Here is an 18,083-nt window from a genome sequence, read left to right on the forward strand (position 1 = left end):
GTCAATCGCTGGCACGACAACATAAGAAAGCTCTTTTAAGGAATACAGTTATTTTGGGCTGGTGGACTTTTTATATTTCCTTAAACTTCACTTTTCCCCTCCTTTCACTTTTGCTACTTTCTCATTCACTCTCTCTCTCCACGCACGCACACACACCCTCGCGCGCGCTCCCTCGCATTTCGTGGGAGAAAGTAAGAAGAGGGGGAGAGAAAGAGAGAGAGAGATTGGGAGAGAGTGATTTGAAGTCTCTCTCCGCTCTCTCAGCTTTCCTGGTTACTCAGATTCAATGGGGCTCTAGCATTAAGGATTTCAAGCTGTAAACCTACATATTTATTACCCGTCCCCGTTTTTTTGTATTTAAATATTGTACATAAGATATAGATAGCCTAACTTATTAAAGAACAAGGTGGGTGTGCGTTTAAAGACGTCTCTTACGGCGCACCAAGTTTCTTTTTGGCTCGACTGACTTTATGTGAGATAAAAAGCAACTCTAATTTGAAATTGTCCTACCTTGTAGTAAAACTAAACCGGTTTGGAACAAAAACGTAGGAACTATGGATATTCGGAAGAAGCGGAGGCCGTGGTACATGGAGACCTCGCTCGTGCTCCTCCTGTGCGTAACTCTGGCGCAAGCAGGTGAGGACTTTTATTTTATTATTTGCGAATCTTTTTGGATTTGTTTAACTGCTTTTGGTGTAGCAAATGTTTGCTTTATGAATACGAAAGTTATTTTACTCCCAACCTGTCTGTATGTGGAATTAAGTTCTGCTGCGCTTTTACGCACTTCAGGTATAACCGTGAAATAAACAGGTGGCCATTGCTGTATATTTATTTTCAAAATGGTATATCAAAGGTGCTTTTTAACTAACTTTTCTATTTCGCAAGTAGTTTTCTTCGATTTTTAAATGTTTTAATATAGACTGGTCTATTTATGTCATTTACTAGCTGACACCATTTTACTGTAAATTGTTATATAAAGGTCAATTTAATCGGATTTAGTACAGTTAGGATAGGGAGTTTACTTTACTAAGGTGTGTCAAGAGCAAAAATGGAGGCTACACTAAAGAAAACACAGGCCCGTGGGTGTCAGGCCGCGTTGGCATGCGTAATGTGGCATCCCGGCGGGGGCATAGGATAGGACGGTGCACCTCACAGTCAAGGTTTCACATTCAATTTCTGCTTAGTGCGTTGAACTTTATTTCAGCACACAGCAACTTTGACTTTCATTTGTGCTTTATATATCTAACATATGTTATATTAATTGTAGATCTGATGGGTGTATATATTTGGTTTTAGTTTTTAAATATTTTCATATTTGTTTTTTATTATTTGTTTTATTTTATTTTTATTATTTCATTTTTTAGATTAATTTTATAGAAGTTTGGGGAAAAAAGTGTTTTTTCCATAATATTTTAAAGTAACTGATTAGATGCAAACTTTCCCCAACCTTAGTGTGCGGTTCACGTGCAGTCTTTATTTAAGTTTTTTTATTTTAAGGTTCTGCATCGTTGTTTATGTTTTACTTTTATAACCAAACATTAACATTCCCACTAGTTCCCAGGAACCAAAAATTGTAAGCTGGTAACAATTAATGAACCACTGCGCTTCCAGCGCTCGCCGCTAGTGGGTGACTGTGAGACGCGGTCAAGATTTTGCACCTTTTTCACGGTAACTACACTACTTCATCAGATTTAATTGAAATCACGATTTTAATGAAATCATGAATCAGATTAAACTATACTTTATCTTACTGTTAAATACAAAACGGAATAATGAAACTTTGCGTGCGCCTCAAGGATGTAATTCCGTGTCGCTGATTTGATCGCGCGTTTTTCTCTCAGTTCGGCTCCCTTGTGCATTTAGAGGAAGTCTGAATGTTTGTGCCTCTCATGAGTGGGTTATTATACTTGACTGTGCTTCAGTGAGAGTGATTTAGTGAATGAGTTTAGTGTGTGTATGAGCTCAGTGATATTTGTGTAAACGCGCAACTGTGAAGAGAAGTTTCCACAGTTTCAGGTTTGTTTCAGGCGAGTGAATGTTGCATTGTAAACTCCACAGCCTGACGTTGCTGGTTAGGTGTCGAACAACAACCCCCTTTGATTCTCAAAATACATTTGGACCATGCAAACCAATTTTGCGTATTGTTCATAATGGTTCAGCATCATCTGATTTACAAGAATAAAGTAACTTGTAAGCTTTCTTAAATTGCTTCTGGTTGTTGAAGTCACACCAGCAGGAGCTTAATAGACAGCAGACTTTTGAGAGTGCTGTGATTTTAGGCGGGGAATATTTATTTAACATGGATGTTCCTCCAACCTCATTTCAAAGGCAGAGCTCTCAAAGAGCAGTCTGTCTCACTTCTGTTAACCAAAACACACTCGCCCTTAGCAGGACACGGGGCTGAATGGAGCTACTGTGTGTGAAGGAAATGCCCAGAATATTCAAGTGTATATTCATAGCACGTGAGAAAAGACTGTCCTTACAGGTGTGTCTATCAGGCTTTGTGGTTTCATGAAATACCGCTTGTCAGTGTTTGTTACTTTCATTCCTAATCTTTTTTCTAACCACCTGTAGCAAGTTTGGGGGCCCAGGGACCCTTTTGGCCATCTGGGCATGCTAATGGCGTAGAGACTTGCTTTTGACTTGCATCTACCCAGAACATCCCATAGCAACACATTTAAAACACTCAGAACACCTTAGCAACTGCATAGCAACACCTTGACAACCACTCAGAATCGCAGAATTGTAACTGAATCTATAGCTCATGATGTAAACTGTAACTTTATACATTTATGTGTAAAGGATAATGTACAGCTTGCAGGTTGTTATTGCAAATTAATGCCTTGGAGGTGATTCAAGACTTGATCCATAAATATACAGAAATGAAATATTTTTAATAGCAAGGATATTTGTGAGGAAAATCTGTCAAGACATGAAGTTCAAGCATGCATTTGATTTAATAATTTGTAAATATAGTCTCATATATGTTATTAATAATGCACCTTTACTGGTCAAGATGACATTGATAAAACAATGCTATAAATTGGATAAAACTTCAGAATGTCCCGATTGGCGAATATCAAAGCATCGTGTCATAATATCTTTCAATGCATTCAATATTACTTGGATATGTAGCATCACTCCAGCCCTAATGTTTCCAGTTGTAGGAACTTTTCCACATTCTTACCACAGTATGAGCAATGTAGGAAGCTTTACACATCCACAAATGGCTTTGCTGACAATAAAACCGTTACTCTGGTTAAAGAAGAGCAGCTTTGTGGTTTGAGAGAGATATTTAGTCATTGTGCCTTAACATGCCCGTTTTGGAATGGGTTCTTTCTTTCTCTGTTTTACCTTCAGAAGGTCATAGACAGTTGGTGTAATGGTTTACTTGGACACAAACACTTAAAATAGATGACTGGATCTCTCCAGTGTTTTTGTGCCCAGCGCCGGTTAAACTGGAAAGCTTCTTAAAACTGAAACATGCAATGTAAATGACTTCTTTACCAAAGATGTTACAGCCGATGTTGCTTACATATAATTTCTGTATTTTTACATTTTTGTGGAATGTTGTAGACAACTACACCACAAGAGGGCCCAACATCTGTTCAAACTTTTTAACTCGGCAGTACCACATCTAAACACATAATAAGCACCCTCATCATTCTAGTCTGGCTTGATTTTTTTACTCAGGGATTTTCGATTTCATCTTTTGAAATTGAAGTTTATACAAACTAATCTCAGATCAGATGAAGTTAATGAAAGAGTTATTATCTTGTTGTCACCCCCCCCCAAAAAAAATAGAATCAGAGAGGATTTCTTTATTGTAGAAAATGAGAGGAATGGTGTAGTGTAATGGCTGCTTTGAATGTGCTGCTGTGTGCTTGCTTTTGAACTAAATCCGGACCATCCATTAGCATTTTCTTTTCATAGAGTAAATTTAAGAAAACACTGCAAACAATTCCTTCTTTCACATTTTTGCACGTCCCGAAATAGCAACATGTGCAGAAGCAAGTTTAGGGTGTCAACTTCTTACTATTACTGTATGTCATTAATAGGTACTTTGTTTAATTTGTAGGGAACCTCATAGTTAAGTATAGATTAGTTTTTTCTCTGACTAGTTAATATACTATGGTTTACAGTGAAGGGTGTATACAGTAGCTGTGGTGAGTTTGTTCTCAATCTATTTTAGCTTATGTGATGTTTAATACAGCGGCTCTGTGGTCAATTTACCCATCCTGACAGTGCCAATAAGAGGCACCCGGTGTGCCCACACTTACTCATACTGTACTGAACCACACAGATACGTGGCACTGGATATCGGGCATACAATTTGTTTACCATTCGTCTTAAAAATATAAATGAGTTGATATATATAAGTATTACATTTGCCTGTAAATCCCTGTCAAGACACAAATACACCAGCTCATGGCTTACTAGTAACATTCATAAACAATTGAGATAATGATATTAACCAGATGCTCTCGGCACAGATTACACTTTCATTAAATACTTTTGCTTTAAATCTGCTTAATCTCATCCTCAGGCCATTAAGAAATACCGATTTGTTGGCAGAATCTATTAGGATTGATAAAAATGCAAAAATGTCAGACTTACTTAGAGGGTTTTGCATCTAAGCTCTTCATTTTTATACTGTAACCTTTTTCAAGATCAGAAAACCTCAACCACACTGACATGCTTGGCAATCCATGAACATTAAATGCATGTTTGAGATATATGTCTGTAACCCCACATTATGCCAGGAGTCGGTATGATGGCACAGTAGCCTGTGTATTATAAATACATCATAAATACAGAGAACGATGATCTAAATTACAACCTTCGGACAGGCCTGTACATGCACGCCTAACTGTTGTGGTTGGCGGAGAGACTGATCCAGACAGTGTGATGGATTTATCTTCATGTCTTTTACATCTTTTAAAGTTTTGTGTCATTGAGGTTTAACAGGTGCATAATTTTAATCTCTCCTTGCCTATCATTCAGAAATGTTGAAACTTCTCTCTCTGTTTATCATCTTCAATCTCATTTTCTTTGACTATAAACAAGAGCATCTTTGTGAGACATTGAGGGTGAGAGTTGAAAGGTCAAGGTGTCATGTGATAGGTCCGGCTTGGTATTTAACACATTCATTTGAAGATGGAGAGGAGACAGTAGAGAAAGAAGGGTCAAGGAGAAGATATAGTATTCCAGTCTTGGATCTTCAGGAATGTTGTCTCACCTACATTGTACTGTAGTCATGTCTTGGTGGTGGAAATCTGTTGAGAAATGTTGGGGTCACCTTGACTGTTAATGGATCACTGTGTGGAATAACTGTAGGGTCTTTTGTTTCCTGGTTTGTGGTCTGTGTGAGTACACAGTGTTTGTTTGAGCAGGTTGTGAAGTCACGCTGGGTTTTGAACATTGAAGGATTTTATTTAACATTTTACAAGATATATTTCTAGCGTTCCTGTTAGATGCAATTAAACCTTCTGTATATATACAAAAAATAATGTATTTTTAAAGTATGTGAAAACTACTTAGCAGAATTAATAATCAGAACAATTATCATTATTTTTTATTTATTATATAGCATATGATTTATCACTATTGCTCATGTGACATGAACTCTTACGGTACATTCACACGGGCGTAAGCGTTAACGCTTGTCTGAAGCGTGGCCAACAGCCAATCACAGTGTCCCTAACCTATGCTTCGTTCTTCCGTAAACATAATTAGCTGGCTCTGCCTAGGTTATTTGCATAAGGCGATCTGATTGGCTGACGCCAGCGTTGCCGCTTGAAAAGTTGAGAAATGTTCAACTGCTGCCACAAGCAACGACACTGACGCGGCGCCGACGGATCGCCTTATGCAAATAACCGAGGCAGAGAGACAATTACGTTTATGGAAGACCGGAGCATGTGTTGCGGCCACCTTGATTGGCTGTTGGCCACGCTTCAGACAAGCCTTCGTCAAGCGTTAACGCTTCTGTCCCGTGTGAATGTACCGTTAACCCTTAAAGGGATACTTCTACCAAAAATTCTGTTATCATTTACTAACTCTCATGTTGTTTCAAACCTGTACATATTTCTTCAGATGAAAACGGAGGTAGATATTTTGAGGAATGTACAGAACCAAAACCATTCATGAGCCCCATTGACTTCCATAGTATTATTTTTTCCTACTATGGAAGTGAATGGTGCTCATGATCAATTTGGTTACAAAAATTCCTCAAAATATCTTCCTTCGTGTTTATCAGATAAAAGACATTTATACAGGTTTGTAACAACATAAAAGTAAAAATGATGTCAGAATTTTGATTTTTCGGTAAACTATACCTTTAACCCTTTTTGTATTGCATTTTTGTAGAATTTATTGTTCTCACTACAAAACAGATTAATGTCTTTAATAATGTGCCTTATTTGGAGGGTTTTGCTATTTTTTGACTGTAATAAATACAATTAAATAAGACACCTAAAATGTAGTTACAGATGCAGCATTTAGGAGACCAATTCCTGATTTGGAGAAAAAGCTGCAATAGTTTATTTGTAACACATACTGCTTACAGTATAATGTTTTTTAACATTTCTCACTGCACATATTTCTACTTCCTACACTTGCTGTAACATAAACATTTTTATGCAGGGAAATGTTCTCTCACATTGTTTTGGAAATCCTCCCCGTTTTAGCTTTTTAGAGTCGGAAAGGTCTTGTGTTCATATGATGATGTGACTGAGGTCTGGAACAGTGACATACATTGTACATGTTGACTTCTGGTAAACTGATACAGTGACTAGAGACTTTAAAAGTGTCTCTCTCTCCCACTTGCTCTCTCTGCACTCTTGAACCTCAGACTTGAAAATTGCACACCAAACTTTAGGGACTTCCTATTGTTTATGTCATCATTTAGATCGATCTGTCATTTTGTTTCTTTACATGATTGACTGTGGACACACATTCTAATCAGTTTACATAAGTAGCATGCATTTATTTTGTCTACAAGATGGATATGCCGAATTGAAATGACTTGACCACACCATTGTGGTAACTACACAAACCAAACTTTGGTCAGTGTGGTTAGATGGACCAAAAATACTGGCAAAGAGAAAAATCAACCCTACTAGTTTAAATGGAAAGAAAAATGTGTTGGGCCGGGATCAGAGCTAAATATGCCTAACCACAAATAGGTATTGCAAATAGATAAATGCTGGTTACAAAGTGTAGGATAAGTTTAGACAGTTAATAATGTGCATTAAGTGGTGCATACAGTGGACTAAACAGATGGTATCCGAATTCACTTGTATCCCATAAAGACCATTAGAGCTGCCAAGTGTAATAATAAGATGAAAATAGACGTATAGATGTAAAGCCTGACTGTGTGAGGCAATGTTGAAAGATTCAACATCTGTTTTCAGCCACCCTTTTCAAGTGCATAATGGGCACTTCTGAATATTTTCAGTCATGTAAAATGATGTTTGCAGAACAAGTGCATGTCTGAAATTTATTTTGCAGGGTTTAGACTCAAATACAAAATTTGAGTAAGTTTTGAGATTTAGATGAGTCTCTAAAGTGAATAGATAGTCACTATAGTTCCCAATATTAAATAAATGTATAAATATCCTAAATGAAGAATCATACAGTAATATGCCCCTCTTTAAAAACATATCTATTGCTTAAAAATATTTTTAAAGTGATGTTCAATTTAATGGGATGAAAATATATCCATAAGCAGTTTTACACAAGTTTGCTTGTGAGATAAATAAATCATGGCTGACTATGAACTGAGGATTTTTACAGTGCTGGTGGTAACCAAAACCTTTTGCATGATGCTGAAATAAAAATGAGTGCACTTTTCAATTAAGTTCTATTGTGTTAAATCTTGTTTTTTTATTTTCAGATCCAGTAAATGTTTTGCGGGTGCTGCAGTTGCCTTCACTTCCTGAAGGTGTTCAAAAGGTTCCCGGTTTCTGTACCTCACGCCGGGCCGGCACACCTGATCATGCCTACCGCATCACCAAGAAAGCTCAGATCTCTGCTCCCACCAAACAACTCTTCTCAGGTGCCACCCTTCAATATAATCTTGTGATAATAGTTAAAGCTGATAATTTAGTTTGTTTGTCATTTCTGCATTTCTTTCTTTTTTTATGTACTTCTGTTATGCTTAGAAAGATTACTGGGTTGCATGTAAATCATTTGGGTACCAAGCATGCAATTACTCGAGATAAGAGGTTTTCAGCAGCAAATGAGATGGTTTTATGTGCTTACACCAGACTGTATACATTTTTCATAGCATTCATCTTTGTTTAAAATCATTCATCTCTTTCTCAGTCCTTTAAACTCCGCAGTAATTTTCACTTAGATCGTTGAACCATGAAACATTCAAAAATGGCTTTAAGTTAAAAAAAGTATTTTTTCATGTCTTTTCAACTCTTCTCAGGACGTTTCCCCGAGAACTTCTCCATCATGACCCTGGTAAAGCCCAAAGCTGGTCTTCAGGCCTTCCTCCTGTCCATTTACAATGAGCAGGGCGTACAGCAGCTGGGTGTGGAGTTGGGTCGCTCACCCATCTTTCTTTACGAGGACCAAAATCGCAAACCTGCTCCAGAAGATTACCCACTGTTCAGAGGGCTCAACCTGGCAGACGGCAAGTCAGTAACCGACCCAAACCCCATCTAACCATCTGTGTTTTTATTCCTTCATGTGCTAGAGTCTATGCATTTCACAAATGTACAGTTTATATTTAATAATAAACAATTTTGAATGGTACTGATGCTGTTTATTCAGAAATGCAATGCAACGTGGCTTTATAATAATATCACACTAATATCACATTCGTTCCATTTAACTCAACTGGTAGATTTGCGTTAACAGCACAAAAGGTCATAGGTTCGATCACATACTGTAATAAAAATGAAATAACTTGAATACCTCGTAAGTCGCTTTGAAAAGAAACATTTGCTAAAATGTATAAATGTAAAATCACTTTGAAAATGAATAAATGGCTAAAATGTATTTTATTGTCTATTACATGCAGATACACCCTTTTGTCACTAACAAATACCTGTAATACTTCCTACATCCCATAGGTGGCACCGAATTGCCATTTCTGTCCAGAAGAAGAACGTTACACTGATCCTGGACTGCAAGAAACGTATAACCAAAGCTCTGCCGCGTAGCAACAACCCAGTCTTGGACAACAAGGGCATCACTGTCTTTGGGGCTCGTCTGCTGGACGAGGAGGTCTTCCAGGTCTGGAAGAACTTGTGCAAATTGTTGTATATAAAAACGTTTTGGTGCTCACAAATATAGTTTGTTTATCTTTGGTTGCTTCCAGGGTGACATCCAGCAACTGCTGATCGCATCCAACCCTCAGGCTGCTTATGACTTCTGTGAGCACTACAGCCCTGACTGTGACTCTCCGCTGCCCAAGGTTCAGTCCCAGGACCCAAACACCTATGTGAGTACCACAACACATCTTCAGTTTCTCAAGAGGAAAGATGATTTAAGTGTCCTGATGTAAGATTCATTTTATTTTTGAGTAGTTAAAATGTAACATCTTTCAAAACATCTCATTTGTCACTAAATGTGAGCTCATGCATAAACAGAAATACAAACAAATGTTTGCTTTTATTCGATTGTTTATAATTTTATTTTTAAGGCTGCGGTTGTATTTGACTTTGATAGTTTCTTGACAAGTTCATGAAATAATATATAATGCATGTTGCTCACAAAAGCATCTCACATCAGAATGCACAAACCATTATTCATGCTACATATATCAGGGAATACATTTACTTACACAAAAACATAGAAATGTTTATGTAAGTTCCAAACAAACATTTCCAAAAAGCATTTGTATTACATTTTACAAATACAAAGCCCCTCATTACACCCTCCACAACACATTTTCATACATCTACAGCTCTTCCATGTCATCAAAGGTTTCTGACCTAACACAAGGCGATTTTCTCCTCAGCACCTGTTGCTTTATTGCTTTCATGAGACTTTCTCTTATGGAAACCAAATCATCCATAAAGAGAAAGACTGAACATTTGTTTTGCCAACTTAAAAATAAATTTTTACAAAAAAAGATGAATTTTAAGATGAATGCATTTGTTTTCTGGTTCATTAAAGTTCTCAGTGTGTTGCAGTAATGCAGTACTGTAATGTAATGTATGAACAAATGAAAACTATAATGCTTTTATCTTACCTTTGCTAAGACTCTTATTCCTAGCTTCTGCATCTCTCTCAATATGTCCCTCAATCTTCTCTCTCATCCTATTATTTCCTAGTTTACTCTCACTTTCTAAAGACTTACGTGTTTACTAGAATTTGCTACATCCTCTAGCTGTCACTCACATTCTCTTTATCTGGCTTCTGTCTTTCTTTCTTTCTTTCTATCTATCTCATCCTCTTTCTCTCGATTCCTCTCATGTCTCTTTGATGAAGAGCAGGATGATTATGAATACCCCTATTATCATGAAGAAACTACCCAAGCCCCTCCCACGCAGTCCGCCCCTCCCTCCATCCCGACAGAGACCCTCGCTGAGCAGGTAAAGAGGGAGAAATTGAGAATGGAGTGAACTGATAAAGATAGGATGAAGAAAAGAATAAGAAAATAAAATAAAAAAGTTTGGAATTTCCAGAAAAAATTCTGGGGCTTGCAGGGCAGCAGTAGAGTAAAGTTAATGTAGTGTCAGATACAATGCAAAAAAAATCATTTGATTTGTACAGCATTTTTACTGAATTAAGAATTTGTTTCTTTAAAAATATAAAGTTTTCAAAGAGACAAAATTGATTGCACACTTAAGACATTTAAAAACAAACTTGAATGTCTGAGAAATTTCAATTAAGTGCTGCCTTGCAAGTTCTGAAATAATGGATTTCAGATATGAGTGATGTCATAACGGAATGATGTGAAAACTAAGTTATGTCACAATTGAAAGATATCGCAATTTAATGATGTCATAATTGAGTGATGTCATAACTGAATAATGTCACAACTAAGTGATGTCACAATTAAAAGATGTCACAATTGAAAGATATCGCAATTTAATGATGTTTTAGTTGAGTGATGTCATAATTGAGTGATGTCATAACTGAATAATGTCACAACTAAGTGATGTCACAATTAAAAGATGTTGATATTTAATGATGTCATAATTGAGTAATGTCATAATTGGACAATATAATATAAATATAAACATAAATTCTTTTATAAATAATTACATTCATCCTCTCTTTTCTGTTTACTTCTGTCTCATGTTTAATGTGATGTAATGTCCCACCTCTTTCCATACAACCCCCGTTTCACCTCGTCACATCACCCGTAAACACTATGTTGATGTTGTTTGTTACCTTCTTGTTGTCTGTTGTCATATATTTGTACTTGTGTCAAAATGTTTGTTGGTGAAACATGCTTGTGTGTATGTGGACTTTTAAGGGGCACTGGAGGCACATCTGACACACACACACGAGAACACACACACAAACACAGAAGATCATGGTTGCACTGTGTTAATCCAACAGCTCTGAACAAAAGCATTTCTTAACAACTAGTTTTAGTACTTTAGTATACTATGAATATATTATATTAGAAATGTTTGTTATACAGTAATTATTGAAGATTTAATCTATGTTTTTTAATGACCACATTTACATGCATATCATCTTCTGCTTAATTTCCTTTTACAAATTTCCTGTGAAAACACAGTATAGATTTGCAACTTTTGCTTTTAGTGAGGCTACTCAACATCGAAATGCAATAGTATTAAAAATCTCTTCATGATCACATTGCTAATGTAGGTGATTCGATTTTTACAGTGCTTACATTTGCTTGTATATTAATTTGTATCAGTTTCTTTTAATACAAGTATGTTTCTTTGATACCTTTACTGCACACAGTTACATTTTGCTGAACACATTGGCTATAAATTATTTTTATGATGCATACATTATTAATATAACCACATGAATTAATCTTAATTTACATATGTGTAAATGTGGTCATTGTGTTGTTTTTGGTCATGCTGAAGTGTAACAACTTTATTTGTATCATAATTGCATGACATCAGTTTTCCCTAAATCTTGGTATTATTCTTACATTTACTTGCATGTTTTCACATTTCACCTGTTGAGTTACACAACATCTCTTGTGTCTTGTGTCACTCCGATCTGTTATTTTATATCACAAGCCGTCTGTGTCCATGTGTTTGTTTATATTTATCTTTTCACTTCTTCATCCTATATTAGGTTTACTTTGGCCAACATTGTTTTCTAACTTATTTTTAATATTGCCTTGTTGACAGTCATTACTTAAGCTAGTTTGTACACAATATTTCTTTTAAAGAGAACAAGTTAGTTTGGGTTTTAGTTTAAGTCTCATTAACTTACACTAGTTATATGTAGGTTAGTATGTGTAGTTTTGATATTAATATGCCTATTTTATTCTCTGGCATTTTTCTGCTTGCCTCATCTTGGGTATAGACCAATCATTCTTCACAATGATTCATATACATAATAATATTAGTATGAATATTGGTAATTGTTGATATTATATATGTGATTTTGCTAGTGTTTGTATTGTATTTAATGAATTGACTTTTCTGTTACATTGTGAAGTATTTATAATGGTCTGACATCACTATCTTAAATGATTAATATGCTTTCCTTGCTGCTTCTGTTTTAATCTCACTGTCTCTCTCTCGTTCTCTTTCTGTGCTGTTGGAAAGCACAGTGTACCAGCCATGCATCATATTTACTACTGAATGCTTTACTGAAGCATATTTCACCCCAGTGTCCCAGAGCAACACGTCCCCATGTGCACAACATGCTGCTTTTTAATGTGGAGAATGGCATTACTGGAAATAAACACTGTCAAATTCTTTATCTTTGCTGGACCAGATGAACTAAATCTTATCTCATTGTATAGTTACTATGTGAATGATTTAATCCGAATTAACATTTTACTGTATCCAGTAATGCCAATAAGATCTCATTTGTTCAAGAGCCAGTAATCTTAAATAATTCTGTTGTCAAACACCAACTTGTTTGTCTCTCTCTTTTTTCTGTCCATCCCCACTCCTTTCAATCCCACCCACTGTCTTTCTGTCCTTTCCATTTCCACAACGTAACTACGTAAATAAAAACATATTCATCAATTAGGGCAGCAAGGCTAACAATGGAAAAACCCCAACCAAACCTACTGCTGCTCCCAAATCTGCAAAGCCAGGAGCTAAACCAGCTAAAGCCAAGCCTTCTTCAACAAAGCCGACCCCATCTGCCAAACTCGCCAAGGCCAAACCTATCTTGCTCTCCAAAATCAAACCCACCAAATCAGCACCCAAACCGAAAGCAACACCAGCTCCAAAGAATGGCAACCAAAAGAAAGCCAGCGACAATGGGGACAAAAAAATAAATAATAATGGCAATAGTAAAGTAAAAGTCAATGGAGAAGCTAAAGCTGGTAGCAGTGCCAATGGGAAGGCGGCTAATGGTAATGGCAAAACAGTTGCAGACAAAAAGACGAACGGCAAAACAGCAAAGACTGAAAAGGCAGCAGTGAGCAAAGTAACAATAGTAAAGAAATCAGAAACAGCCAAAAAGACCCCAGTAACCAAAACTGGGCCTAGCGAGGCTAAAGCCGTGAAAACTGAGATTATCAAAGCTAAAGCTAATCCAGTCCCACCAAAGAATAAAGTGACCAAAACTGTTGTAGAGAAGGTCAAAGTAGCATCCGTCACTAAGAAACCTTTTGTTTCCAAACCCACACCTGCGCCTTTGCCCAATCCTTCAAAGCCCAGGGTCCTGGATGGCAATAACGTCAAATCGATTTCCAAAAATTTCCCGCCCTTCGGCAAGGCTGTTGTGAGCGGCACGACCATCTCTTCAGAAATACCCAAGAAGAAACCAACCAATCGTTATCAACAGGTACAAAATAAGCCTGCGTTGGCTTTCCAGAGCTGTATTTCCAACCTCATCAGTTCAGGAATGCATTCATGAAATATCTCAAAGTAGTGAAATTTGTCTTCAATGAAACACATACTCTGAGAATTTTATGAATGTGGTCCTAGATGGTCCTTTCAGGTCTGCATCTTTGGTTTTAAACAAAACATTTTAAACCAGGCAATATGATTTATTTTGATCTACATTTGACATTAACTACACTTACTTGAAACCAGCTAAAATCCAATCTGGAAACCAGAGAGTAACACCAAGACCAGCTGTGAGGTTGGTGACATACAGACCTTCTGGATCTCCTCCACCCTTTCATATATCAAATGATCTGGAGTGATCATAGGAAGAATATGATAAGCGGTACAGACTGTGACATGGCTGTTTGTGCAGTCTTTTATCTGTCTTTCATTTTATATTCTTTTACTCCAATCTTACAGATCTCTAACTCGGGTAGATGTAGAAAGTAGACCAGTTAAAGCATGTGTTAAGGGTCCCACATATTGAAGTCTTAGGCTCAATGTTACACATGACACAACGACTCTTTTCTCTCTCAAACTTTCTGTTTTCAATTTCTTTTGTATGTGTTGTAATTTGCTGTCCTCTCAATAATATATAAATTATACGCAAGAGATGCCGTTTCACAGAAAATCTCTTCACTGTGAAGCTGCGCTCAGTCGTGAATTGTGGACAAATGTCAAAAAAAGTGTTTATTATTTGTATCTGTGTTGTGTCAATGGTAATGACCATCGACGCTAACATCAACAACTGTGAAGTCAAAAAATCAAAACCAACTTGACTTCAAGTTGACATGGCAATGTGGCTCCTCAAAACAAATCAGATTAAAAGGAAAATCTATCTGGGACCGCTATAATCTTGCTGATCATAAGCCTTTATAATATAAAGGTTTATACCAAGATTTTTGATTCCAGTTGCGAAGGTTTCCTGTTCTGATTTTACTTATTTTATTCGAGAGCAATGGGATTTTGCCAGTCTTGGCCAAAGCGCATTGATCTCCTCTCTCTGCTTTATTCAAAAGACCTTAGCTTCATACTAATCAATCTCCCATTCAAATCTGCTTACCTCCTTCTCAAACCCACCCACCTCTTGGCCTCCTCCAATCAGGATGTAGATCCTGCTTACTCAGAGGCTGACCACACCCCCACAGAGACTGATTATTATGACCCAGTAGAAGAGGCGGGGCCACAGCCAGAAAATGAGATCAATGGATATGAAGAAACCAGTAACAAGGTAAAGCACACCCATAAGTCATCTTAGCAAAATGAAGAACTGACACTGGAGGTGAGACCAGCCTTTGTAAACTTACCTTAAAGCTGCAATCCATAACTTTTTGGGCTTACTTGAGTGACAGGTGATTGCCGTTGCGGTGGTTTCAGCAACCAGGCACATCAGCTTCCACCCGCTGTCTGCGTTTTGCCTATTTTTGTTATCCGGGATTGATGCACGGTGACGCTCTGCCAAGATGGCGACGGCCGCCTCCGCCCACTTTAGGCATCAAAACTGCTCTTCAGAAACCTGAAAGCATCAAACATCACAGACACTACCCCCATGTTTTATACAGTCTATACAGATTACATGTAAAGACAAGTTTATGTTTCAAACAGAGATGGCGATAGAGAGGCAAAAGTTACGCATTGCAGCTTTAACAGCTTCGTATAATAAACAACTCTGCAGCCACTTGTGCCATGATATGTGCTATACATATCTGCAAAATGAATGCATAGCATCCATTTAATCACCTATTCTTTTGTGATTCTTATTTAACAAAGTTTATCTTGACATAAGAACAGATATCTTTAGAAATGGGAATCACACTGAATGGTACAAATATGGAATGAATACCATGCATTCATTTCTAGACAGCTTCTATGGAGAATGAGATATTTTGGGAAGCAAGGTATTACCAACCAGTGGCTCTAAGTACAGTCATTTTACTGTAAGTGATGAAATAACTACTGCAGGTAGGATGTTTATAGATAGACTTTCAGGTTTGTACTCAATTACATAGAAAAGAAATGGACTGTCTACAGTACATGGACTGTAAGTTTAAAGTAAGATGTTGGGTCAACAGTACAAAAAAATGGTAAAACACAAGTAGTGATTAAGTTTTTCTCACGAACTAAATGTTTTACCATAGACCTGAGTGATTCTGTGCTCCCATTAAAAAAATTATCATTACATTTGCACAACATTCAGATCTATGGTCATACATTTTGGTTAAAAGCTTAGTGCTTCGTTTAATGTAATGAGAACAGAGAAATGGACCAAGTACTTTGATGGTTTTTTATTGTAAAAGTTGCTGTTTTAGTTATATCAGATTGTGTACTGTGAGTATGTGCGTGTGTGTTAGCATGTGCCTTTATCTTATGTGTGAATGTGTGTCTCACTTTCCTTAATTTTCTGTATTGAAATCAGGTAAGATTTATTACTTTGCCTCTGTGCTCCATCTTTCTATATTCCTCTGTCTATTTCTATCCCATCACATCAACAATTCTTCCATCTTTCTCTCACTTAAATCACCATCCGTGCCACACCTTCTGCTCCCAATGGTACATCCCAGGTTGATGAGCCTGCACCAGTCGAGGATCTTGACATGGCCAAGACAGGTGGTGAAGAGGTGTCTCATACGCCAGACGAGCCCTTCACTGATGAGTACATAACAGGCGATTTTGGAATGAAGGAGTATGACTATTCCTACAAGGACTACATCGAGCCCATCTCTGAAACCAAGGCAGAAGACACCCTGGGTCCCGCCCTGTCCGCTGTGACAGATGAGGGAGGTGTAAGTTACCCCTGCGCTTTCAAGCAAATTCACTTTCAAGCTTTGAGAAAAGCTGAATTTGAATTTGCTAAAGCTTTATATGTGAAACTTGCAGAGGTTTTGGGCAGAATATTTGAATTCAACTTCTCACACTTAAAGTTTTAAAGTCGCAAATTTGAGGTTAGTGTTTACACAGACTAAGTCAAGTTTGGTTTGAGTAATGTGTTAGCAAATGGAAATAGTTTCCCTGTTTGCAAGCCTTGTTCCTGCAGGACTTAAACACTGTTTCATTGAAACGTATCAATGATTCTTCTGCAAGTCTACATATAATGCTTATTTCACTGAAGCACTATCAGTATTGGTTGACTCGGCTGCTCTTATGCTGATTTAAGACTAAAGACGAATTTCATCAGTTCTTGATCAGCATTAAAGAACAGAATCATCCTGGAAGAGACCCTGCACTGACTTTAGTGGATTATCTGTATAAAAATGTGTACTAGTTGCTTTAGTTTCCTAGTTCAAACATGCTTAACATGTAAACGGCTCTTACCAACAGATAAGTGGAATTTCTAAACATTTGCTCCAGCTTAGCAAGCATTTAAGGTAATATCGAACCATGATGTCATAGATTTTGAGTTATTTATGAGTCCCAGTGCATTATGGGATGTCTTATGTGCTGTATATTCCAAAAGGATTTTAAAGCAGGTGGGTGTACAATGCTTAGCTACAGTATAGTTCATCCTAGGCTAAAGCTGTGGATTTCCACTTAAGACTTACCCACTGGATGTGCAAATCAATTTGAATTATATCTTTGAGATTGTAAACCTACAGTAAGTATCTATGTAATAAACATTGCATAGACCACAGAAATATCTGTTAAGAAAGCAAAAACCCTCACTACTGTGGTTTGCATTTATAATACATTTCTGTGATTGAAATGGGCCACTGAAGAAGGAAGATTCTTGTCTGCCTGACTCAATATGAAGAATCATCTCAGTGGGCATTTTCAATCAGATTTTGACATTTAAGGATATGCTTTCCTCTTCGAATATTATTGAAAAACTTTTATGCATGGTCAGTTTCTTCAAATATTTTGTATTGACTGGGATCTGTTTTGGGTTACATATCTGTTTTCCTCAGGCTTCTTTTCGAGCAATGAAAGGAGAGAAGGGCGAGCCTGCTGTCCTTGAACCTGTAAGCATTAGTCACTTTTCTAATCTAAACATTAACAAACTATGATAAGAGTTCGCATTTGAGTTTAAGTTACAATGAAGCAACCACTGCATCTGTGTAGATGTGTCATTCATCCAGGCCACCAGAGGGTGCCATTAATTATCCCATTAATATCTAT

At 37.1% G+C, this 18,083-nt stretch overlaps 1 protein-coding gene across 1 annotated transcript in view; it reads left to right on the forward strand.

Moving 5' to 3' along the window:
- col11a2 (collagen, type XI, alpha 2) overlaps positions 1–18,083 on the forward strand; it is a 37,530-nt gene continuing 19,447 nt past the window's right edge. Inside the window, exons 1-10 of the mRNA XM_073858538.1 lie at positions 1–636; positions 7,895–8,056; positions 8,435–8,645; positions 9,084–9,246; positions 9,332–9,454; positions 10,452–10,550; positions 13,162–13,926; positions 15,076–15,201; positions 16,532–16,753; positions 17,873–17,926. Of these exons, the coding sequence (XP_073714639.1) occupies positions 555–636; positions 7,895–8,056; positions 8,435–8,645; positions 9,084–9,246; positions 9,332–9,454; positions 10,452–10,550; positions 13,162–13,926; positions 15,076–15,201; positions 16,532–16,753; positions 17,873–17,926 (2,007 nt within the window). The 5' untranslated portion in view covers positions 1–554. The remainder of the gene's footprint in view (positions 637–7,894; positions 8,057–8,434; positions 8,646–9,083; positions 9,247–9,331; positions 9,455–10,451; positions 10,551–13,161; positions 13,927–15,075; positions 15,202–16,531; positions 16,754–17,872; positions 17,927–18,083) is intronic.

Source organism: Misgurnus anguillicaudatus, chromosome 20 (assembly GCF_027580225.2).
Source record: "Misgurnus anguillicaudatus chromosome 20, ASM2758022v2, whole genome shotgun sequence".
In the NCBI taxonomy this organism is placed as follows: domain Eukaryota; kingdom Metazoa; phylum Chordata; class Actinopteri; order Cypriniformes; family Cobitidae; genus Misgurnus; species Misgurnus anguillicaudatus.